This window comes from Glandiceps talaboti, chromosome 15, assembly GCF_964340395.1.
Source record: "Glandiceps talaboti chromosome 15, keGlaTala1.1, whole genome shotgun sequence".
Lineage (NCBI taxonomy): Eukaryota > Metazoa > Hemichordata > Enteropneusta > Spengelidae > Glandiceps > Glandiceps talaboti.
This window is the reverse complement of record NC_135563.1, coordinates 15,370,727-15,397,478: the sequence shown is the minus strand read 5'-3', so window position 1 is coordinate 15,397,478 and position 26,752 is coordinate 15,370,727. Positions and strand designations below refer to the sequence as shown.

General features: G+C 35.6%; 1 protein-coding gene across 2 annotated transcripts; it reads left to right on the top strand.

Moving 5' to 3' along the window:
* The first annotated feature begins 121 nt into the window (after positions 1–121).
* LOC144446498 (polycomb group RING finger protein 5-A-like) lies at positions 122–24,847 on the top strand. Of its 2 annotated transcripts, none has more exons than XM_078136270.1 (10): positions 122–464; positions 634–752; positions 17,966–18,062; positions 19,745–19,800; positions 19,983–20,060; positions 20,611–20,749; positions 21,401–21,443; positions 21,607–21,705; positions 22,790–22,870; positions 23,382–24,847. In XM_078136270.1, exons 1-10 carry the CDS (start codon positions 433–435, stop codon positions 23,427–23,429), a joined length of 792 nt encoding a protein of 263 aa, XP_077992396.1. In that variant the 5' UTR covers positions 122–432; the 3' UTR covers positions 23,430–24,847. The 2 variants fall into 2 exon arrangements, with proteins under 2 accessions (XP_077992396.1, XP_077992397.1); XM_078136271.1 differs by having other exon boundaries at positions 20,611–20,753; positions 21,417–21,443.
* Positions 24,848–26,752: the final 1,905 nt, after the last annotated feature.

Here is a 26,752-nt window from a genome sequence, read left to right as displayed (position 1 = left end):
CATCGCATGCCTGTCTCTCTGAGTACATGCTCTTCGGACAGTTGCCTTTGTTGATGTGGCAAGTTTTCTTGCAACCCTTTTGCAATTTGAAAAGCATTCAACCATATCGCTGTTCTAAGTTGGCCAACACAATAGGAACACGTTCGGTGCGGTCACACGGGTGTCAAATCAACCGACGCACAACATCCATCCCATTTTCTTCTGAATTTCCATTCCTCGTGACGTCTGTACTTATTGATTTCTCGTGGTTATTTACCGACAGGTAGACGAGAACATTGAATAATATCATCAAGTTCTTTTACGAAAAGGATCAGCGGTGACAAAAGCTCCTCGCGGTAAGCCTCGCAGCGCACCAAAATGGCAGCCGAGCTTATGTCATTTTAGATTTGATTTAAGCGATCATTAATTGCCCTACTGGTAGGTTTGATTAGCATGTATTGCGGCTGTTCCGTGACACATACAGAGTGAGTACCGTTATAGGCCTTTCCTCTTCGCACTAGATCTATGTTATTGTCAATATTTAGTAGCTTAAGTTGATCGCCGTATTTGTATGCTAATACTGTCCTTTAATCGGTTCCGTTTTCACGCTTTTGTTTTGTTTCTCTTTTCTCTCCCCCTCCACGACAACTCCAGACTCAACATCGACATGAAGAAAGCGTTTCTACTACGGGAGTACAATCGTTTTATAACGTGTTCTATCTGTGGAGGCTACCTGATCAAACCATGTACCATAGCAGAGTGTCTACATACATGTAAGTATATATGTCGTTCTGTTTACCCATTTCAACAGACTCTAACCACAGCTTGCGTGATATATTTAAAACTCGGGCAGCTGTCTGTGTGCGATCGGTCTGCCATGACTCGACTTAAAACGACTGTCGTTGTTAATTCCCCACAGCGTCCACATAAGCATGTCCGTTTCCTATACAGTCAGTCACCCAAATGCCCTCTTTAATGTATATTTCCTACCTCTTTCCGAAATGAAGCCATGAAATTGACAATATCACCGTGTATCTATTCTCAGACAGTGTAACGGTAACGTTTTTATCGCGTCGTGCATGAAAGGCTTTGTAACAATCTAGTCGATTAGTACAGTAGGCGTGCTGTGCAGACGGGACGGACATTTATCACCTGAGTCGAGGCCCCAGAGTTTCCGCAAGCCTTACCCGCCACAAAAAAACGTGGTTGTAATTTTATTTGGGGGCTGATCAAAAAAATAACGGGTGTATTCTGTCAAATTAAACGGTGGTACTGAGACCGTTTTCACAATAGCAAATATGGTGTTGCAAAGGAACACGATGGGTGTGTGTGCGCTATTGTCATACAACTATTTGTTTATATAGAGCTCCTTGTCAATAGAATTAAACGCTGCCATGAATTCGCTATTTTTTAAAAAGCTCTGGCGATAGATAATAAAAGGGTAGTGTAGTGAGAGTGACAAAGCTTCTATACATGCAATTGCATATCGTTAAAATTTCGCTTGGTTATATTTCACATATAGAGCGCAGCAATATCGATCTCACGTGCCGTATTCACCTTAACGGACAGGTCGACGTACATTTGTACGTGTCATACACAAAGTCGTAGATTAAAACCGAAGGCTTTGGTTTTAATAAGGAGGTCGTTACTCTAATCTCCATAATCATAGTAATTGGACTTAGCGTTGGTAAACGAGTTGGAAAGAACTAGAGGTTATAACATTGAACGTGTTCTCAGTGACAGTGAAAACCCGTCAATACATGCTCTCCACAACTATTTGAGTGTGGTAGTTTAAGGAAATCGACCATTTCGATCGTGCTTTATTGCTTGACATTGCATTTCCTTTGTCGTTACTCTATGGATGCGGTGAATGACTATGTGGTACATTGGGTCTCATTTCAGGGTATATTTTAAAGATCGAAACCAGTAGATGCCACGTGTATGATGACATCCTCATCGACTCAATATCGATATTAAAATAAACATTTACGTCTTCTTAACACTATTAACATGACGAAACGTTTAATTACAAGATGTCTACGTGGCCATGACGTAAACAAGACGACAGTGTTATATTATTACACTCAATGTCGTATCGAGAGTGTTATAAATATACCGGTTTGGCAATCACGGAAACACGAAATTCCTGTCAAATAAGACAAATAGTAATGATGGATTGCGACTTGTCTCTTGTTTAATTCAATCTGAAATTACTATTGATGTTCAAATTATTGACCGGCAAGGGAATGTGAAATACTTAGGGCATTAATAGTATGATATTTTATACATGTGCTTGGCGCATTGCGACTCGAGGCTTAATACATTGAATCACTTTCAAAGTACTGTATTTAATTATTGATGCCGTGAGTACAACCTTTATTAATGACATCGACACGATCCGGTATACGTGATCCTTGGTGACGTCAGCATGACATCACATCGATGACGCCAACGGCTCTTCGACTCGCTAGTGTTGAATTCCCAAGAAGGTATGACGGCTTTCTTGTTATGACATTATCGCGCAAGATAATGTACGGAATTACATTTCACAATATATGTATATGAATTGACAACGATGATAACGAACGCCGCCAACAGTTTGTTTGGCATGGAATGGAATGGCGCTGAATTGACGCCCTACAGCACGCTATTAGATGTTAAATTAGTGATGACATTGTTGATTTCAAAGCAATTAGTACATGCAGGTTACCACCGTTGTATGGAATTGTATCGGTCAGTCAGTATTTTTTAATGAAAAACTCACGTTTTGAGGTTAACTATGTCAGTTTCACCATGATGCTAAGGAACAAAATTCTGAAGGAAATTTTCTTCAAAAATAGCAACGAAGTCTAAATTCAACTCTGCTAGAAAGAAACACAATAGATACTCTATCAACGTTTCCTACGTGATATGAAAATAACACTTCATGGCCTAGTTTCGTTTTGACCGGAGGTATAAGTAAAGGTAGCCATGGTTACCGATTTGATTGTAATAACTGTCCTCGATATACGCTTTACTTAATGGACATTTCATGCCTATATTGACCGTGTATCTTTTTATTTATTATTATTGCTCTATCAATTGTCATTCTCAAGATGTATTTTTATTTCATCGTAATTAACAACAGAAGGTGACCACGAGTGCGTAGGCTAATTAATAATATTGTATTTTACATAATTTACATATTATTTCAATATTAAAATATGATCTAGGTCTCTGGGCTAACCCGGAAACTCTACTCTGAGCGTGTCTGTGTACGTGCGTACATGCTTATGTGTATGTATGTATGTATGTATGTATGTATGTATGTATGTATGTATGTATGTATGTATGTATGTATGTATGTATGTATGTATGTATGTATGTATGTATGTATGTATGTATGTATGTATGTATGTATGTATGTATGTATGTATGTATGTATTATGTATGTATGTATGTATGTATGTATGTATGTATGTATGTATGTATGTATGTATGTATGTATGTATGTATGTATGTATGTATGTGTGTGTGCACGTACATACGTTTCTGTATGTATGTATGTATGTATGTATGTATGTATGTATGTATGTATGTATGTATGTATGTATGTGTGTGTGTGTGTGTATGTATGTATGTATGTATGTATGTATGTATGTATGTACGTATGTACGTACGTGCGTACGTATGTATGTGCGGACGGACGGACGGACGTACGTACGTATGGATGGAAGTAACATGCGCGTGCAATCGAGATTTAGGTTATTAGAAAGTTTATACATATCAAACTATAGAAAGAACGTGTTATAATTTATAACATCACATACAAAACTGTAGAGGCTATGACGAACCTTAGGTTAAAACATTCACCAAATTAATGGTCCACAGTTGGAGGGGGACTGTAAGATTCCGAAGGGAAGAGTCGACAGTTGATGGCGTCAAAATGAAAGATAGCATTATACGTAAATAGTGATTTGAGAATACCGTCATTGTTTGTTGCTCACTCTTTGTGACGGACTATGAAAGTAAGTGTACGATAAAAAAGTGAGGCGGGGGTGGGGGGTGGGGGGTGGGGTGGGGGTGGAAGTATACTTTACGATTACTCTCCATTTTCACTCGTACAGCATTGATTTGTGCAATGATATAAAACTAAGTTACCAGTCATCTTTGTTTTTGGAGAAACCCAAACACTATCAAATTGATATCTTTATATCGTTTCAACAATAATCTTTTATTTTTAGGTAGCTTTTATGTAAATTCCCCGCGGGATATCACATACTGTTACCATGGTTACCATAGATCTGATTGAATGGAAAGGTCGCTTGTATAATGTATCATATGGATGTCAGCGAGTGAGATTAAAGACTGCGTGTTATCTATGCTATAAAGACAGTCAACGCTTAATACACACAAGACGCTTCCATAGTTACTTCCTATTTCTACCCACTCGATATTATATTCACGCCACAAGCTCTAATTTCCGTTTTAAAACCGATCTGCGTTTGCAATATTATTAATTCATAAAGAGTATTATCTCTTACAAAGTAGTTTTCCTCTCGTCGTTCGTTGTATCTTTTAACCTCCTTTATACTTGTTCTAAATATGGTGTGGCTTTATGAAATATGTAAATGTGGGTGACGTGCTGGTCAATAATTCCATTAGAAGAGAAACCCCCAGCAGCGTTTTGCCTGTAGGGCACCATAAACTACAATGCCCAGGATATGATTTGAGAAAAAAAATATATTTCCGATTAAATATTTAAAAGCTGTTGGCATCGCCCGAGTTTGTTCCAATGCTGTTTCATCAGATTATTGCGGTTATCATCTCCGAATCTAGTAAGAATTCGTCAGCATAATAAGGGGTATCGTTCAGTATGACTTGCATTTTTATAGAGTGATTTGCATACTCGTAATTTCCGCCAATCAGATGATTTAGTATCAGTTGTACTGAATTCTAAGGAGCTGATTTGATACCAAGCAAGTTTGACAATATCAAGCTACACGTATCCAAATGATTTGTAGTCTGCATATTAATTAGTGAATTCTACATACCTTTGGGTAATCACTGGTCGGGATAATTCACGAAAGAATGTGTCAAATTTATGAATTTTTATGAGTCGTGTATATAGCATACGATGGACCAAAAGAACCCCCTTTGTACATATATATTAGCAATTTGCATAACTAAAGAGATTTGAGTTGTTTCGTATTAGCTCGTTAATACAACCTGGTCGTTGAAATGAATGGGTAAGATAACCTTAAATGTCGGTCATTACGCACCAGTCTTTCACATGATATAGGGAGGTACAGTTATCAATATTTTTAGCATTTTAGTACCAGCTGAACGACAATAAACTATTTTTTACGAAATAAACTGTGTTACTATATGACATCATTTGAATTTGTCAAAGTAATACATTTTTACTTCCGGGGGAGCAGGGTTGTTTTAGATCCGGAATTGAAACCAGTACGTGATAAGACTTTATTTGTGTCCGCACATATACGTCGGGCAAAAATAAATAACTTTTGTCGTAACTGACATTCAAGTGTTTACAGGTAGAACGAACGACCAAAACGTTAGACTTACAACGCTCAGATTACATGTAACTATCTAGTGATTTGAATGTAAAGAAATCAAATTCGCATTAGTTGTTCACTTGCTGTTGTTGTTGTTGTTGTTGTTGTTGTTGTTGTTGTTGTTGTTGTTGTTGTTGTTGTTGTTGTTGTTGTTGTTGCTGTTGTAGTAGTAGTAGTAGTAGTTAGAAAAACAATACATTAAGCCCCGGTTACGCCCAATGCCTTTTTAAAACAATCAAAGTTTACATGATTTTCTAAATTAGATATTCGTTTTCCATCCTTGTCACTGGCTGGATTTCTACAACTCAGGAATGGCGTCATAAAATTTGCTAAATTGTACACAACAAACCTGCCTGCGATAACTGTTTCAACTTTAATCAAATAATCAAATCGCCAACTTGCCTCGTTGAATAAACATCGTCAATTTATCGCCAACTTGTTACTCTCAAATTGCGTGGAGGTTTACCTGATCTCATCTACTCTATCTATACACTATACAATGTGAGTTGGAAAGGGACACGTTTCGCCAATGGAGGTAGAATTGACTCCACGGTTTCGCCTTACCACTGACGACAAACCATCCTAGTACAGTCTCCATAGTGATTACATGTTGTGAATGTTCTACTTCATGTAGTCCAAAAGTCAATGGTTCACACAGGAGATTAATATCTACATGAGAAATGGTGTATACACCGTAATTATACATACCAGGTGGAATGGAAAAACAGACTAAAAATTTACAAAGTCGGTTTTTGTTTTAACTTTTTGAGATTATTTCACTGAGAATGTCATTGGTTTTTTGGTTCTTTTTTGTTTTGTTTTTGACAACAAACTGTCTTCTTTCGAGATGATTGAGTAAATTTTCTAAAAAGTAAATATGAAAATATACGCAGTATTTTGTTTATATCGCACTATGTCCCATTGTCAACTAGTATCTGTTGACATGTGTATTATTAATCATATATAAACTAAAACAAAGGCGCCCCCCCCTCACGAAAAAAGAGGGAAATAGAAAAGAAAAGCAACGGTATAGTATTTTTATACTCTATCATTTGGTGGTGATACATTTATATTTGATCTTTAAAAGGCCCACTACGGATTAAGATTACAATCTTGATGTGAGTAACGGAGATTTAGAACAAGTTGGTCCAGAACAAATAGAATGATCCCGTGTATTAAATCCTTATTAAGATGATCAATCAATCAATCAATCAATCAATCAATCAATCAATCAATCAATCAATCAATCAATCAATCAATCAATCAATCAATCAATCAATCAATCAATCAACCAACCAACCAATCAATTAGAACATTTATAGAGTGCCTGTATCCAATACGAAGTAGAGTTCAGAGGCGCTGCACAATTAAATATTGAAAACTTTCGCGAATAAGTATATATGTGTTTAGGTTCTCCCTGAGGGCATTGGCCGTGGGTATCTGTCGAAGCTCCAGTGACTATTTATAACACTGATGCGATGACCCAGGATTGAAACATAGCCCTTTAAGACATTTTAAAGATCTGATACAAAATTGCGTAGTTCCTGTATAAATGTACACCAAGTTGTGCTATGTGTAACCCTGTATTCCATCGGAACATGGGTGAGTGATATTAAATTCCACCGTTACAAAAACTACAGAACACTCAGGTTATACAGGGATATGCTATGCTGCTAATGGACGCAGTTTGTCAACACGACGGCTTTCGGACACCTCCATTGCAAATATACTTGAATATCACAATTCCACACAGAATACAAAATACTTACAGTGCACAGGGGTTGTGTGTAAAGAAAGTTGATCTTTCTAATCACTCTCCAGACTCCCCGTGTTATCAACTCTCCATCGATACTCTATTCTATCTATACGTGCTTTACTGTTATTCAAACCGCTGTGCTATACCGTATATCGTCTATAAATGATCCATAAAATGAGATCAACTCAATATGTATTTTATAGCAGGACTGTGTTTAAATTCAATCCGCCGTAATTTAAAGAGCTCCTGTGCAAACGCTCTCAGGTAGTAAAACAATTAACCAACCATGTATTACTTTTAGCTTGACAATTACCGTGCTTTCAGTCAGGTTTGAATTAATAACAACTCCGCTGTTGTGAGAACGAGAAATATAACACGAATGGAAATTGACACACAGATTGTCAGCCAAGCGTAAAATATCGAGTGGTAATTGCATTACGTTGAATTCAATGTCGTCTCATTGTGTATGTATTTCAGGTTTTCGCTGTGGACTATACACACTATTCTAATATTTAGTGACAATTTATGGCACACTTTAGTCATCTCAATGTGAACGATAATTGTTTTGACATCTATTGTACAAATTCATATGGACGAGGCACCACTTCGTGACCTTCACAGCCATACAAGCTAAGACACTATGAACAAGAAATGAGATGATAGCAAAGCTCTCGCAAATCGTAAAATTGGATTTTCACTGAGAGTAAATACACTGTCTATTTTTTTATGGCTTCATTGAGAAAAAACACCGTACATCTTATTTCCTGTGATATTTAGCTGATCATTTATTTTATATATGTTCTATTGTTCATTTATGAAGCTAATGTTGTGACATCGGTTTAAGGTTGGTTCGCTATCGATCATGACAGTCGACAGCCATTGTGCACGGGTTCAATAGCCAAAGGCGTTAGAGTTCACTTTTTTTCAAAATTGCTGGCCTATGACTTACGACGTTGATCTCAAGGGAGTATTTCAAAGTTGATGAACCATTGATTGCAATGTATGTCGATATTTCTTTTTTGTCTTTTAGCATTTACAACATTTTGATAGACTTTGAGAAAATTGGCGGGAAAAGCATTCGTGTCGTTTTGACGATCTTGTGAAATGTCAAAACCATATTCTTCTAATAGTCATAAGTAATCGACTGATAATAAATTCAACATCTGTTGGATTGAATGGAGACGCTCCTCGTGTTCTGTTGGATTCAGTGGCGCTACTCAATGATATACTATGACCGAGACCGACGGTTACAAATAGACTTCTCGATAAATGTCTCTTCTGTGCGACATCTAATACTCTCTAAAGCTTACAATATGGCATTTTGAATACTACGGCGAATGACACTGATGAATGGTGGTGTTGTTTCGTTGTCATTGACCGAATTGAAATCCTCAAACACACACATCAATGTATGCAAACATAGCTGGAAATGAATTATCATTGAAATTTGATGTACATGTATATCTAAAGAGAAAGAAAACGACATGTTTTGCAAACAAAGCAAATATTTTTGTTCACAAACTGAGGGCTCTGAACAATGGTGAGCAACTACATAAGGTATTTTTTTCATTTTCATATGTCAAGAATAGTATGCAATGCAATTAACATTTGTCCAAATTTAGATGCTTGTATAATTCATGAATAAATTAGCACGTTATTTTGGCAGCAGCTGGAATACGACTAACCCGAGAAGTCAGCAATGCATACTGATTGTTTTGTGCTTGTTTTATGCATACTAACGACCAATTTGCATATCTAAACGTTGATTTGCATATAAATGACTAATTTCCATAAATAGGATATTAGCTATAATGGTTTCATTGTAGGCTAATATCTCCCCCCCCCCATAGCGAGCATTATATTTGATCCAATAGGTTGAACATCATTTTAGGGTATGAGTTATCTGACAATTTACCGACAGTGATCCCGCAACGTAGAGAACTGAAACACGCTAATCTCTTCCTGACCGTACATAACTGAGTGAATCCATATGCTCAATTTTGAAGATCTTTTGTAAAGTATGACAGATTTTAACTAAATTTTAGCATGAAAGAACTAGTAAATGTTATTTCTCCTGCTCTATTCTAAAATAAAGTTTCTATTTATTGAAGAGTCACTGAAAATCATCAAATATGTTCACCTGATTTCAGCGGGAAAGTTGTTCGACATTATCGTGTCTTGGAATCGTTTGGGCGCTCATGTCGATTGTAGTCAACCTTCACAATTCTTTGGACGTGAACTTAATAATGCTCGTAATTGATATTCAAACGGACTCGATCTATTTGTACAGTTTCTACTCGCTCTGACGGGTATCTCAAGTATCATAAAACTCGATCAAACATTATAACGCCATTAGGAACGTTCGTAATTATTTTATTGCAGGCACGATGTCTAGAGAGTGCACAATTCGAATATACACGAATATTTTCAAAGTGGATATGATTTTAACAGCTTGATTTTCTTAATACCACTCAGTAAGGCAAGCGTGTTTTGTGCTATACGTTTGTTGTGTTGTCTCTCTTCTTATGTTTTTGCCATTGGATAATTAAATAAAAAACAAACAAACATTTTTTTTCCGTACTGCTAGAAACCATAAAGATGGAGTGGCATGTACATGTAATTGTATATTAGCTATGACAGTGCAGTGACAGCGGTACAAAATGAATACGACCTAATCCACTGAATATATCAAAATAATAAAAACATCTGTGTGCATACGTCCTCCATCATCGCTCTTCGTATAAATAACAAATGAATAAATAATGGAATAAAGCAAATATCACGTTGGTCAAATCGGTCTCTCAATTACCATAACTTGCTATAATATAAAGTCATTATAATTCAGTACTGTTGGAAGTGCAATTACTAGTAAAAAAAATCAATCCTTTAGTACAGTGTATCGTCTACATGGAAACAAATGCTTATTTACCAAAAGTCATTTTGTGTATTGGATAAATTTTGGAGCTGGGATTCCTTGATAGAAACCGCTTAGGCACGGAACTGGTGAGACATTAGTGCCGTGGTCAATTACAATAATTTCTATAGAATAGCAGAGTTCGTGACCTAAAAAGCGAATCCGAACATTTGATCCTGATTATAGTCGTATAAATCGATAATTTTCAAAGGTCACTGAAGTAGTGGAGCTTGACATTTTGTATGAGTGACATCAGATAAGTAAATCACCTGCGATGTTTGTCATAGCCGACAATGTTTCTCCTATCATATCTGATTGCTAGCTCGTTTGACGTCGATTTAGATTCACGAAATCATTGCAATCAAAATTGTCATGATCGCTCAATACTGACGATATCTCACGATTCACATCATGGAGCAATAGGTTCGTAATGCCACGTCAGTGATGCGTAGTATTGTCAGTTAACGAGACTAGTTACGATGGCTGTATCAAAAGAAATTGTACAAATATATATATATATATGGACATACTCGGTCCCTAAATCGCAGTTTAGCATGTAATAGTAAACGTCACCGACAAAGTCATTTGGTGGCAATCGAGAGTCGATTATATCGTCTATCTGTCTGTCTGTCTGGTAATTGTCAAATATTGGAAGTGATAAGTCGTAAAAAAATCCCTAAAGTATTCGTTAAAACATTGCCAGTGGTAATTGTTCTGTCTTTCGCTATCAGATGCTGTTGTTGTTGTTGTTGTTGTTGTTGTTGTTGTTGTTGTTGTTGTTGTTGTTGTTGCTGCTGTTGTACTGTTTTTGCGTTCCTGAGCCTAGATTACATTTTTTGAGTATTTGTTTACCTACTCTGATTCTGCCCAGCTCTGGAATCCTAAGTCTTGATAATTGAACACATACTACTATTTCGTCCTTGCTAAACACCACTTGGAATTTGAATCCAAAACCAACAACAATACATTAAACTGCAAGTAAATGTGAAAACTGTACTCCAATTTAATATTTAAACCGAGAAATCCTCTCGGTCGAGTTATCACAGATACAAATCATCTAATACGGGTTTCATGCACGACACTTACAGGTAAAGCGATGTTGTCCATCAAAAAATTGATTGTGTCTGGTTGTATTCCACTGCACTAGAAAACTGTTTGAATTGGTTAATCTGTTATGTGAGGATTTATTGCCTCTGCAGCTGTTTTCAAGGGATGTCTGTTTCCCTAAGGTAATGCAAAGCAATGAATTTACACCGTGTACAGAATATAACCATAATCACTTCACGGATATTTCCTTCTTGCTTTCGTAAAGTTGATTTTAAATTCAGAGTGTGTGTGCGAAATACTACATAATCGGGCGATTAATTGCTCTCATTACGACGTTATCTGCAATTTCTTTAAGTTTAAGTGTCCATTTATCTTATGGATGTCTAACAATACATCTCCTGTATCTGATATATACGCAATGATATACGCCGAAATTTCTACTGTAAATTTCAAATTCAAAAGAAATAGTTCGTAGACCTTTGTCGTATACTGGATAACGGTCTATTTGACACGTTTGTAGTAAGCTTAGATCAACGCCTACAAATTTGTTACACAGTTGTCTTTCAAAAAATGAATTATTTACAACCCATAACACCAAAGTAAAGCGTTTTCTGTATATACCACAATCGTTTATTGGAGCCATATCAAGTGTAAAAGTATACTGTTTCATTTGCTAATACAACCCATAACACCAAAGTGAACCATTTTCTGTATGTACAACAATCATTTATAGCATCCATATCAAGTGTAAAAGTATACTATTGCAGTTCTAATTGACCACATTAGAAAGGCCACATGCTAGGCTTGTAAATAAACCAGTTCAACTGAGTTGAAACAGTATACTTTTACACTTGACATGAATGCTATAAATGAGTGTAGCTCAAAGAGAAAGTGCTTTACTTAAGTTACTCGTTGTAATTTTCATAAATTTGATTTTGTTGTCATTATGAAGTACGTCATACCCCAACGTGATATAGTGATTACTTGAATTTACCCAGTTCACTTACAAGTCACTTCCTGTACGTACAATAACAAACTCTTTACATATTTCAAAAAATAGATTTTTGCAATATATTGGGTAACAAACGCAGACTTGGTCTATACTTTTTCATATTTTTTTTAAGTAGCAAAAACGGTAAAGTTGTTTTTTTAACCAAAAAAATCCAAAGAAATACAAATTTCTTATTCATACACTGGCACTTTGGGACTGTATTGTCTTAAATATGCCATACTGTGCCATCATTACTATATCTTTGTCAAAGTCAACAGAATATTTGACTTGCTAGTGAAAACTCAATAAAATAACTAACAAAATAGCGTGAGAAAACAGCTTGAACTGATGCTTTCATCTAAAGACCTTCGGATCCGGACAGGTCGTATAGTTAAAATGAAAAATACCTGGAAAAACGTCAGCAAGCATTAGCTGCAGCAGGGACATTTTTTTCATCAAATAACCAAAGCTACATATCAGTAAAAATTGGTTAGTTACTTATAAAAGACATTGTATCTGTTAGTGGTTGAAATTATCTGTGGATAGTGTAGTGGCAAGTTTATAACTTGAGTGAAAGCTCGGTTTTGAATCTGTCACCATGTTAAAACTGTACTAGTTATAACTGGAGTATAATTGTTCGAGCAGACAACCACAATATATTCACTAAAAATTATGAAAACATCAATACTTAGACATTGTACATTTTAATCAGTGGTTGACATTATCCACAAGCAGTACGGAAAAGGTTGAAAATTATGATCGCCGTTGAGGGCGCTGCTTTTGGGTGCGGACACAAAAATCAATTTATTTTATTAAACGTATGTACAATTACAAAAATACGTTTACCCACAGGTGGTGCAATTCTGTTAACGGTGTTTATTAAGCACGTTTCAATTGCAGCTCTAATTTTTGATTGCTGTACGCAGGAAACATTTATGTTGGCTGAACTATTTGGGGAAAATGTCCAAGACATTTCTTTGTTTATTTATTTATTTACTTAAACATTTATCAATTATTTATTCACCCAGTCGTATTTCTTTCTCGATATACATCATGTAATAAACTCAATAGTCATAAGGCTTCAATCACCATATTGCTGGCTTTATATTACCTTCGTTTTTTTAGTGCATTTAACTCAGTAATATCGTCAATACAAGTGTGCTTTATTCGTTCTTCGATATCCCTTTCAGTGTAAACGAAATCCATGGAATAGCATCATGACTCAGTTAAGAAGCATTGTTACAGTAGCAGTGCATAGCCTCTGATATTACTAGTAAGTGTCATGGAAAAGCACTCATTCCATCAATTTAAAAGGTCAATCATAAATTAGGTCACAGGATGTTACATGACTCCGATGGTTCGTTGTATCGTTTTCAGAATTAGATGTTGATTTCTAAAAGTGACTTTTCAGTGGAATGAAATCAACACATTCAGTCTGTTTGTTTAGCATACATCAAACAAAACACAAACCCCCCTGATAAGCACCTTAGTAAGAAATCATAACACCATAAATTGTGGCTGTAATTTACAAATGTGATTTAGTCTAACGGATACACTATTGCCCCAATTCCGTGACGTTAATTCAGCTGTATTTATGCTCACTATGTCATGGTGATGCGTGCTGTACGCAAGGGACTCAATTCAAGCACTTTGAACTTGACATTATTAGGATTTAATACATTGAAAGCAATATATGATCCAATAATAAGTCTTAGATAAAGTAATTGCGATATAAACACAATATATATATATATATATATATATATATATATATATATATATATATATATATATATATATATATATATATATATATATAAGCTAATAATTATATACACTTACACACTATATATATTATACACAATTACCTTGTCAAATTTGATTAATGATACAAGTGAAGGTATTTTTATTATTAAGGAATGTGGTTCCCATGGCAACTATGTATTCCACCACATGGGGAATGTTATAATCACGTTTGCATCTTAACTGTCTAGAAAACTGTCACTCGATTGTCATGAAGACATATCAAGTTTATATATCTATCTATCTATTTATTTATCTGTCTGTCTGTCTGTCTGTCTGTCTGTCTGTCTGTCTGTCTGTCTGTCTGTCCATCCATCCATCCATCCATTCATCCATTATTATTTTATCTATTGAGCACTGTTTACTCCAGTATAGACGTATTTATACTGAGTATATATATATATATATATATATATATATATATATATATATATATATATATATATATATATTATACACACATACACATATATATGCTACAGCTAGGTTTGTCTACCAAAAGAAACACATAAATTTTGTAATCACTCAGAAATAGTGTTGCCATGGAAATAAAGGAACGAGCATATTATAAAAAAAGACGATGAGCTTTTGCGTAAAATACCGGTAATGCTTACTCATTTGCAATAAAGATATCACCATTTGAAATCAGACATCCAATACTGTCATCTTGAAATCCATTATTAGGCTCGAATAACTGACTGTATATTATAGGTCTAACAAATTGTACTGAGTAATAAATGGATCTAGAATGATAAATCATGTTTTTATTATCTATGATATATAAATTGGTAATAGTGGAATTGATGGCAACCAAAAAATATGACATGATTCGATTTGATACGCTGTAAATGTAAGGTTCATTGATCATTGGTTCGTTTGTATGATATTAGTTTAATCAACACGGTTAGAGTCAAATTTCAGAGGGTCTTCTATTTTTCTGTGCAAAATTTTTGCATTTTAATGAGATTGAAGGGCCGGTACTTTTTAGCACAACTGAACTTGTTCAGTAGTGCTATAGGGATCGCCCGGCGTCTGTCTGTCTGTGTGTGTGGATGTGTGTGTGTGTGTGTGTGTGTAAACAACTTAAAGTCAAAAACCGCTGAACCGATTGCCACGATATTTGGTGGGTCCATTACTTTGGGTGTCTAGTTGGGAAATTGTTCAAATCAAAATGATCGCATCACAGGTGTGTGATTTGGGTCAAAAAATGTGATTTTTGGTCAAAAAACTTAAACTCAGAAACTACTGGGCAGATTGGTGCGAAATTTGGTGGGAACATTCTTAAGGGGGTGTAAAGTAAGATTTGTTCATGACGGGATGATTCCATCAGTGATATGCAAATTAGGGCTAAAAATGTGTCTTTTTGGTTAAAAATCTATAATTCTAAAACTACTGAGCAGATTGGGCTGCAATTTAATGGGAATGTATCTAGGGATGTATGGACGAAGAAATATTAAGCATACCATGATTCCATGAGTGATATGCAAATTAGGTGTACAAATGTTCATTTTTGGTCAAAAACTTATATCTCAAAAAGTACTTGGTCAATTAGTCTGAAACTTGGCAAGATGTTTCTAAAACTGTTATTCTGCAGATTTTCTTAAAAACATTTTGACAAAATTGGCCCTAGCGACCATGACCACGCCCTTTAGCAACAACCAAATGGCAGTATATTTTGGTCAAATAACAACATCATCTGGTAAGCAAGTGAGTAAACATTCAAAAAATGTATGCAAATACCCTAGCAACCATGACCACGCCCATAGCAACAGCCAAACGGTGGTGTATTTCACAAAGATAACAACAGGGTTTAATAGATAATTAAATAAACATCCAAAAAACGTATGTAAATTTGCATAGCAACAAGACCACGCCCATAACAACAGCCAAATAATCATGTATATTGCAAAGATAACAACAGGAATAGAAAGACAGATGAATAAACATTCAAAAAATGTATGCAAATACCCTAGTAACCATGACCACGCCCATAGCAACAGCCAAACGGTGGTGTATTTCACAAAGATAACAACAGGGTTTAATAGACAATTGAATAAACATTCAAAAAATGTATGTAAATTTTCCTAGCAACAAGACCACGTCCATAGCAACAGCCAAATGATCACGTATATTGCAAAGACAATATCAGGAATTCATACACAAGTGAACAAAAACATACACAAATGTATGCAAATATATCTAACAACATGACCACGCCCATAGCAACAGCCAAATGATAGCATTTATCGTAAAGATAGCAACGTGGTTGGATAGGCAACTGGATAGTTATTCAGCAAATAAACACCTATTGTTAGCATTGACGAGCATATGGATAAACATTTTTAAAAACTACAGTTGTGCTACAACGCCATTGGCGGTATTTTTCATATAAGAGTTGTGCATGGAAGATAACAGATGTAAAATGAGATATGATATTAATATGAATCAAGGTACAGATCTAGTTACGATATAAGACAATTGGTCATCTTAAATATATTAAAGTAACATTCCCGTAAAATATACCCAATCTTCAAATAGATTTCTTCTCCAAGCAGAATTATACGTTTTGGTTCGCTAAGTTGACAAGGAAATGGATAAGAGTAATTGAAAAATACCGAATCGTGTTCTGTAAATGATAGAGTATTGATATAAATGTCTTGAGGATTATTTTAATGGAAGACGTGTATTATTCATCTTTTGATTGGTTGATGCATCGTACGATACAATGTAGTTAGACTTTCGTAATCACTTGATTCGTCCACCGACACTGAAATGATTACGGCTTGGGGCTGTATTTCCAAATAAGATAGCTATGAGGGACCATAAAGGTTTGCGACGTAGAAAAGACATGACAGTAAATAAAACAGTTTGCCACTGAGATTATTGTGATCGTTACCCGCCATAGATGTTAGATGAATGTGATTTATATTACATGTAACGTTGGTTACAGTTCTCCTTAACAAAACTAATTATATGGTGTTTTAGGAAATCAGCTACAACAAGAAGAGCGGTAGACTGCCAGTCGTGACAAATTCTTGACATTATTTCGACTTATCGTCACCTAAAAGGTCATTCGTGCAGAGAAAGTAATCATTGCGATCTTCCGTCCATCGTAATCAGTCACCTCGGGCCAAATTCACAACTGATTAACTACCTTTGCAATGTCAAATAATCCCTTACTTATAATTTTACGAGTGGAAACTTCCTGTCTCTTTTGCCGTAATGCTGTGCGTTTATTTTATTGGTGTCTTCTCCCACGATATAGTGAAGACGAAGTGTGTGGTAAATGTACCCTAAGCTTTTAGTTCTGCAAGACTATTAAAACCGTATGTCACACGCCTTGTTATTTTAGTATTGCTGTCAGCATATTTGTGGTAGTTTTACTGTAATTTTTATTTGCAGTATTTATAATATTCAATGCATAAATATTGAAAGTGCATAATAATATATTTTAAAAAAATATGTATGTATGTATGTATGTATGTATGTATGTATGTATGTATGTATGTATGTATGTATGTATGTATGTACGTACGTACGTATGTATGTATGTACGTACGTACGTACGTACTTACGTAGTCTATCGGTATATCAGTCAGTCTATGTAGCCATCTATCTGTCTGTCTGTCTCTCTGTCTGTGTGTGTCTCTCTCTCTCTCACTTCACTAGCATATTTTAGTTCAATTTTTTAATTCTTTTTATTTCCTTCTTGTTTTAATTATTGTTACGCATTATTTAATCTCCTCAAGGTCGTTCTGTCAACATCAATATATTTTGTAAACTTTGTAGTAGAGACGAACAATGCTGACCGACTGGGTTTCTACGGAATCCGATTCTTTCCGAATCGTTAGACTAGTGCGTATTTCTTCATGCCATATATTGCCACTGACTAATAAACTATTTTCCAACTCTTACAGTCTGCAAAAGCTGCATAGTTCGACACTTCGATGACAGTAAACATTGTCCAAGATGTGGAATACAAGTACATGAAACAAATCCATGTGAAATGCTAAGGTAGGTGTGACGGATATCATAAATAACTTGAAATTTCCATCTTGGTAAAAAGATGAGAAAGTATGGTTGGTGTAGAAAGTCACTGTAGGTAAAATCTGATGTGGTGAAAGCGGCTTCTGGGAAGGCGGCGATCACTCAGAACAAAAGCAAACGCCACAAAACGATGGAAATAGAGGTAAATAAAGCATTTAGCCGCTTTCACCATATCAGATTTTAATCAGATTGCTGTAGGTGACACAATCTTTTGACTTTTTTTAACGACTTACATAAACAAGCACTTATAGTACATATATATTTCATCTCACTTCTTATTTCGAACTTCTTTGTTTGGCATGCCAGTGTCTTAACATGTGTTGGCAATGTGAAACAACGTATCATTTTCACACGTGGTAAACACCACGTGGCCAATCTGATTATATACACCAAATATACTTTCGTAGTATATTTATACTGCTAACGATTGCATGCATTCAATATGCAATGGCTGGACTGCATACACGAGTAATACATTACGTATGTATGGTGTAACTAACACACACACACACACACACATATATACATATATACATACATACATACATACATACATACATACATACATACATATATATATATATACATACATACATACATATATATATATATATATATATATATATATATATATATATATATATATATATATATATATATATATATATATATATATATATATATATATATATAACAGCAAATACACATTCTGCAGTTCATTCTAAGTCTTCATGTTTGTACTCAAGAATCTTTTAGGTTCTTCATACAATTGTATTTTATCATCTGTTTAGCTAGGGAAGTAAAGTCAAAGTTTACCAACCTACCTACCTACCTACCTACCAACCTACCTACCTACCTATCCACCTACCTATCCAATCACTACACATGTATATATATATATATATATATATATATATATATATATATATATATATATATATATATATATATATATATATATATATACATACATACATACATACATACATACATACACACACACACACACACACACACACACACACACACACACACACACACACACACACACACACACACACATATATATATATATATATATATATATATATATATATATATATATATATATATATATATATATGTTGAGGGTAGAAGAAAATCAAGTCGGGTTTTTCGTCTCTACAAGCCTGTTTCGTGAGTAAATCACTCGTCAGGAGATGTTGATGTACATCAACATCTCCTGACGAGTGATTTACTCACGAAACAGGCTTGTAGAGACGAAAAACCCGACTTGATTTTCTTCTACCCTCAACATATACTCCGCTCTGCGTGCAGACGTATCGAGCACTGTACTACGGACAAATCTTACCACTGACTTCCTATATATATATATATATATATATATATATATATATATATATATATATATATATATATATATATATATATATATATATATATATATATATATATATATATATATATATTGGTGAGTATCAATCTGCTAAGACAGTGCTCTATACCGCAGTGGCAGAGCGTAATAGTTTTGCAAAACTATATTTATATATATATATATTGGTTTGTATTCGTCTGTGCCTTTTTATTTCGATTTTCAATCTCCTTTTTCTCTTTGATATCATATAAATATACACCATTGTTGTTAACAGAATGGACAAGACAATGGAAGATATTGTCTTCAAGTTGGTACCTGGACTTCAAGAAAGTAAGTTATCACTGTTCAATTTCTGTCCTTTAAAACGTTGTGTTGTATACGACAAATAAACAGACAGAGCAACAGCCTAACTTTGGTTTCCTTTCATTTTTGTTTCCGTAAGTCTATAGTCATGAAAGGATACGTGAAATGTTTTTTTCATACCGTTTTGTGTCACATTTTGACGTTTGTAGGGGAGAAACAAAGTGAGAGAGATTTCTGGGCGTCAAGAGAATCTGAGCAACCGAAACAAGGCAACGATCAACCACAAGGTGAGAATTGGTGTATGTGACTGTGTGGATGTGTGTGTGTGTGTGTCTGTGTGTGTCTGTGTGTGTGTGCGTGCGTGCGTGCGTGCGTGCGTGTGTGTGTGCGTGCGTGCGTGAATGAGACAGACAGACAGACAGACAGACAGACAGACAGACAGACAGACAGACAGAGAAGGGGTGACAAAAAGAAAGGGGAAGGACAGACAGACAGACACAAATATATATATATATATTATACAGATGGAATGATTGACGATAGACAGACGTTGGAAGAAAGAGCCGTTATTAAACAGACATGAAATGTGATCGTCAGTGATAATTCATGAACGATCAATAACAGTCGAAGTACCTTCTAGCATTACGAGTGTGTCGATCTTTTCTGACAATCGAGGTATCTTCTAACGTTACCAGTATGCGTAGAAATATGTTGATGTATGCTGATGTCAGCTACAAAATTTATCATGTTTTAATGTGACAAATTATGATCAAGCACAGTCGTTACTCCTTGCAACCTTGTACTTATCAAATGATACTATTGCGTCTTCCCTGACAGATGAATCGCCTGCCAAACGTCTTAAGACAGAGCCAGATGACAACAATAAGGAGGAACACAACCATCTTGCTCAATATAAGACGGAAAGTGATTACCATCGCAGTGATCCCCAAATCGCAGTCTGCCTTGATTGTTTACAGTACGTATTTAAAGACCAAGTTTACTATGACCTCCTGTGACCTTGTATCTGGAAGAGTTCCAGAAAAGCTTTTATCATATCAAAATCGTGCTAGAGCTATTAAGTCGATAATGCCCACACGTGCTTGATTTTTTTTCTATGTTAGTAAAATATCTTATATCATTAAATTCACAATTATTCGTTCTTGTGCGATGAACATAGTACTCCAAGAAGAATGGTATATTGTGTGTTCGATAACTAAACACGGGATTGGCATGCACTATATTGCTGTTTTAAAGTTAAAATCGTCTTGAAGGCTTTGTCATTCGAATTAAAGCGGCCTACAGTTTGAAACTAAGCCATTTTACTGTTGTGTTCTAAGTAATGAGCACAGATCGTTACAGCATCTAGCTGCAAAGACATTAGAATATTGAACGCCAGCTACATATGAACCAAAGAACCAGAAGTTACATCTATTACCGCCATTTACTTTGCAGACGATGTATATGTGATTACGTCATTGTAAATTTACAAATGGTTAGTCTGCCGATTCTTGTATTTGGGTTTCTTACACATTGATAATTAATTTTAAAAATATGTAAAAGACTATAGTCTTTCATAACATTTTATAATCAGAATTAATGAAAACCATTTTTGAATATTTATTTTCAGATCCCAAGATGGCCAGAACAATAACGGAGATGCGTTTTTGAAGGTAAGCTCGCCGCCATCTTATTCATGTGTTTGTTTTAGAGTGATTTTAACCGCCACTTGAGAGACAGCAACAGTAGAGTGAAAATCGCATGAGAATTGACGTAAGAGCCAAACTGAGTGTCTAAGTACCTGGTATAGTCACCCACTTTCTTTATCTTTTGCAGAGATTACCTCGTCGATTTATTCGATGTTCATCAAGAGCAACCGTCGGGCTTATCAAGAAGTTTATAGTTAGAAAGCTAGAACTCTCCAAAGAGATGCAGGTTGGTAATCTGTTTCATACTAGTATTGTAACTAAAATATACTCATATCTATTTTGGCCCTAGGGTACTTTGACTGTTGTACTTACCGAGGTTGAAATGTCAATCGGTTTCAGGGATACATGGCGTTGTCAAGTGACATCAACTCGCCTATCTTATCAGGAGGGGTTCGTTGTTATGGCGGTGCATCTATTATGTCCTGGGTCGAAGAAACAGAATAATTTCTTATGAATATTTGTTACAAATTTAGCCCCCTCCCTTCACTTCAAGACGTTGTATCGATATGATTCTTGTCTGTTTTCAAGTTATTTTACAATTCACAGTACTTTATGGTTATATATTTGCTTCGTTCTGATGAAAAATGTTATTTCAAAGAATTGATTTTGCCACTGGATGGGAGACAGTGTGCATACATCATTAATTAATCAAATTTTATTAGCCCCAACGGGCACAGTCCGGATGAGCTATAGGGTCTAGGAATTACCCATATCCGTGCGTGCGTGCGTGCGTGCGTTGAAGACGAAATTAAAATTTGGTCAATAACATTGGAAGCTTTGTTCATACGGTTATCATTCAATTGTCTACTATCAGAGGTAAACTTTCTGATAAGACACTAACCATGACTTTGACCTTCATATTCGAGGTCAATTATTAATTGACTCCATACACTTGACTTTGAAGTTTCGTTACATAGATACAATTCAAGTGTATACATCCTTATATTTTGAGAGATGAGGTTTATGTGTAAACATGACCCCTACACAAGTATAGTTAAGTTACGTCAATTTTCTCCTGTAGTGTATTTGAAAAATTCACATCACTTTATATTTTGCCTAGACATTGCTGTGTTATCTTATTAACTCATGAATTACAGGACGATATCTTAGCCACCAATGAACATCACATTAGTGTAACTGTTGGGGGAATATGTCTTCGAACGCAGAAGACTTGTTACATGTAAATGTACATGTAGTTGAACCAGACTGTGTTCTACCATCACCTATAATTTACTTGACCGTGGATGAATCTCTATTGTCAATGATTTGATTAACATGAAATAAGTAAATTTCTTATGGTCGATTTTCAGTTGGATTTACTTTGCAATGGTGAAATAATGGGTAAAGACCACACATTAGAGTTTATTTACAGAACTCGAGGGAAATTGCAGGTAATTCTATTTACTGTATTCGTTACGGTTGAACACTCAACACTGACAGCAAGTCCTAGCACAAAAATTATCAAATAGTGTAATACCGAAAATGGCGCTCGTATACTCTAAGCGGAGCGCCACCAACGACTGTAGTTTTAAAGTCTGATTATGAACTATACTACCAATTAAATGTCCATGTGATCTGAACAGAATCTGAAAAAAAAATCGGTTTGAATCGCTTTAATGATTTTCGGTATGTAATGTCTAGACCGTGTCTGTGTTCTATTGTGTGTATCCTTTACTAGTAAATTAAATTACGATCTTGAAATAGTTTAACGGATATTGTGAACAAGAAGACAATAATAGTCCTTTTCTTCGTTACAATTTAATTAGATTGATACACAAGTAACTTGTTAGTGGACAAAAGATTACTGTAATAGTTCATTTATCATTATATTTCCAAACTTTCCAAATTTGGGTAATTGGTATTGACTATTTGCTATCAACATATTACTGTCTCACGTTCCAGACTTATCCGATGACGTTACAGTACCGGGAGAAAGTCGACTTCACGTGACATCAGTAGCGTTGCCGTGGCAACAAATACTTGAAATGGCAGACTAATGGCTGGAAATGTATCAGATGACAGAATTTCTGTATTAAAGATAATCTTAGTCAGAGAAATGACTCCTGGTAACCATGGAAAGATTCCCAGTAGGGACGGGTTTTACGTACTATAATTTCACAGTTCAGAACGGGTGCATCGAGAAACGGAAACTGAAAGACGTGTGCGAGATAAGAGAAAATTTCTATTTTTCCTTCGAGTGTAAAAGTATGTAAATATTCATACTGCAATTCTGTATATATTAAGATTAAATGAAATTTAAATAAAAGAAGTTATTTTTGGGTAGCATTAAATGTAATAATTGGGAACGAGGCCATAATTGGGGACGAGGCTATAATGAACAGAATAATGATGTAGATATTGTCACTGCCTGCTCGTAGTTGTTGCTAATGTATTCTGTTCAATGTAAGACGCCGTGTAGCAAATGTTATAATCATTTTCTAAGTTTCTGAGTAATGTAAACGACGAAAAGGCCCCTTGGGAGAAAGACAATTTCTCAGTCGGTAATGTTATGTATATGCAAAATATTTCATATTCACAGTATTTAGTACATTTGATCAATTCAATACAGCGTTTTCGTTTTGGAACTCTTTTTAATTGTGTATCGGAGACTTGATTTTGCAACCAAGAGATCGCAATTTTGATGTAGTATAGTTGACTATTTTCGACTTCAGAGATTCTTACATTTAACATTTGGTGCCATATATTTCCTGAACGACGTTGTGATAACAGAGTACATTTCATCAAGTTGTTACTTTGGGGCATAGGAACACGTAGTATTTCCTAGATTGTTATTTTCCTTATCTACAAACTCAAAATATAATAATGCTGTGACTTGAATATATTTCCCCTACCTGTATCTAAAAAAACATATAGGGTGTGTAATACATTTGTAGTAACAAGATTCGTGTGATATTTTAAGCAATCTAATAAATACTACGTATCCCTGTGTGTTGGGGTGGGGGTGGGGGCCGGGGGGGCTTATATAAATAATGACACAATTGAACTTTCTTCGTAAAACATTAACGTAACCTTACATGTTTCACCTTCAAAGCTGTGTTCCCAAATGCCTGTATGGTGTCGGGTGGGTCTCCGGAAGTAGTACGGTAATACATTGTTCGGGAAAGGTTGAGTGTCAAAGACTTTTCTGTAAAACAGAAGTTTACTTAGTTCTAGTATCTACAAACAGACATCCTTCAATGAATGATATTATCATCATTATGATGCTACAAATATAAGAATGAAGTAAGATTGAGAACAGATTTGCATGGGTTCGTTATTCGACATAACTTAGAGTTTTAGACATGGAGTGACTTCTGGGTCTATGCGTACAGCAGGTGGAATAGTATTTCGTATTTGAATAAAGAGATATTGAGTATTAAAACATGTGTTCTCGTATTTTTATTATCAAATTCGAGTCTTTCTAAAGTAGAGGGTGGGGGGAGGGACCACAAACACTGGAGAAGTAAGAAAGAACACACACACACACACACACACACACACACACACATATGCATGCACACACACATCAGGTTTAACTTGAACTGGTCTAATTCATATCTTATTAAAAAAGATACAACACTTTGTAGAGCGAAATTACTTGTACGAAAAAATATGCTTAAATCTATAAACTTAAGAGTACTCTTGAAAATTACTGATGGCTAGTTGTGGCAAATAAAAACTACTCACAATGTTTGACGTACAGTGCAGTCTATTTTGTCTTGTATCGAAGTGTGAGACACATTGTGTACACTGCAACACACACAACTCGTAGACGACGCTGAGATTGTTCACTACTGAAATGCGCAGGTCAACACAATGTATCATTCACAGTCCCGACAAGACGTTGAGTTTCCAAGCAATAACAGAGTTCAGAACTTCCTCATACAGGAATCCAACATATACAGCAACTTTGTAGGTTCATCACACATCAAAATATGGAGTGCAGCTCCCAGAACTGTCAAACATTGTCCTTTTCAACTAGTGTCAAGACAAGTCGGTTGCCACACACGATCGGATGATCATAATTGCCACCAGGTGTACTTTATAGTATATGCAAATTCAATCAGTGTTGTTTATCCACTTTACAACCATCTGTCGAAACATATAATGCTAATTTGCTACTTAACTGATACTGTATGCGAGCAACATGCTTCTGATTTCCATTTCTTGTCAACAACTGTTATATTGTAACGACCATAGCGTCGCAGATTCACGGACTTGGATTTTGACCGCGGAGCTGTGAGCATCTGACTCTGTTGGCTCTGGCCTTGGAGTGAGGCCGCGAGCCCAAACTCGGGGCTTTGATAAATAAAGTTTATGTTCTAGTTATACAACACATATCGTATCGTAAGCAGTTTGTCCTTTACCACAAGTCTTGCTGACCAGAGATTTGATAGATGCCTGGTTCAAGGATGACTGCTGAGAAGTATCACGGTGCCCCAGTGAGGCGTGATGGTAAAGAGCACCACGGATAGAGTGTGGATACGTTGACACCTACATTTGTAGTTGGAGGGGGGGGGGTGTCTATCACGAGATGAACTAATCGAACCTTGATTATACAAATCACAGGGGTGCGTATTATTGCTTAGGTTGCCGTTTTCTTAGGAAAATATCGTACGAATTCTGCTGCTACAAATGTATCAATCTCTATACTATACTCGTAGAAATACTATTTTCTCCTTACAGGTAGGAATATATAGTCAAAAGGTTGTTATATTTGGTCTGTAGACCTGGAAAACAACAATCTATGAAATATTACACGCCCCTATGATACAAATCACGCTCATTACTTTCCGCAGATCTCTCCCAAAAACCAATCAGTTCTTGACATTACTCAAAAGAATGCGTGTACAAGGTTTGGATTGACCCTCATAAGATGTAAAAAAGTTAGGTTCCATTCGTTATCTCTTAACTATTTACTGCCCTCATTTTCATGTCTATATAGTTTTCTTGTTTTCTAGGAGTACTTTTGTAGTTTAGTTTTGTAATTTTACAGTGGATACAGATGTAGACACGTAGCGTCACTCCGCCCTCAACGGCCTGATAAGGGATTGGCCAGTGCGTGAGGGCGCCCGCGTATGTTACAGCACAGACAACAGAGGAAATAAAGTATTACTTTTGTTTACGAACAAATTAGGACTTCTATTACCACACTTTCATCACTCACACAAAGACTGCAGATTAAAGAATTCAACATGATTGAAATCTGACTTACAAATAAAATTTCAATGTCAAATCTACTGACATGATATGACAAATACAGCACTTCCCTT

Excerpts from the sequence above, each read along its gene's own strand:
- LOC144446498 (XM_078136270.1), top strand. The coding sequence starts at position 433 with ATGTATTGCGGCTGTTCCGTGACACATACAGA. Across the intron at positions 753-17,965 it reads AGCAGAGTGTCTACATACAT|TCTGCAAAAGCTGCATAGTT; the intron begins GTAAGTATATAT and ends CAACTCTTACAG. Across the intron at positions 21,444-21,606 it reads ACGGAGATGCGTTTTTGAAG|AGATTACCTCGTCGATTTAT; the intron begins GTAAGCTCGCCG and ends TATCTTTTGCAG.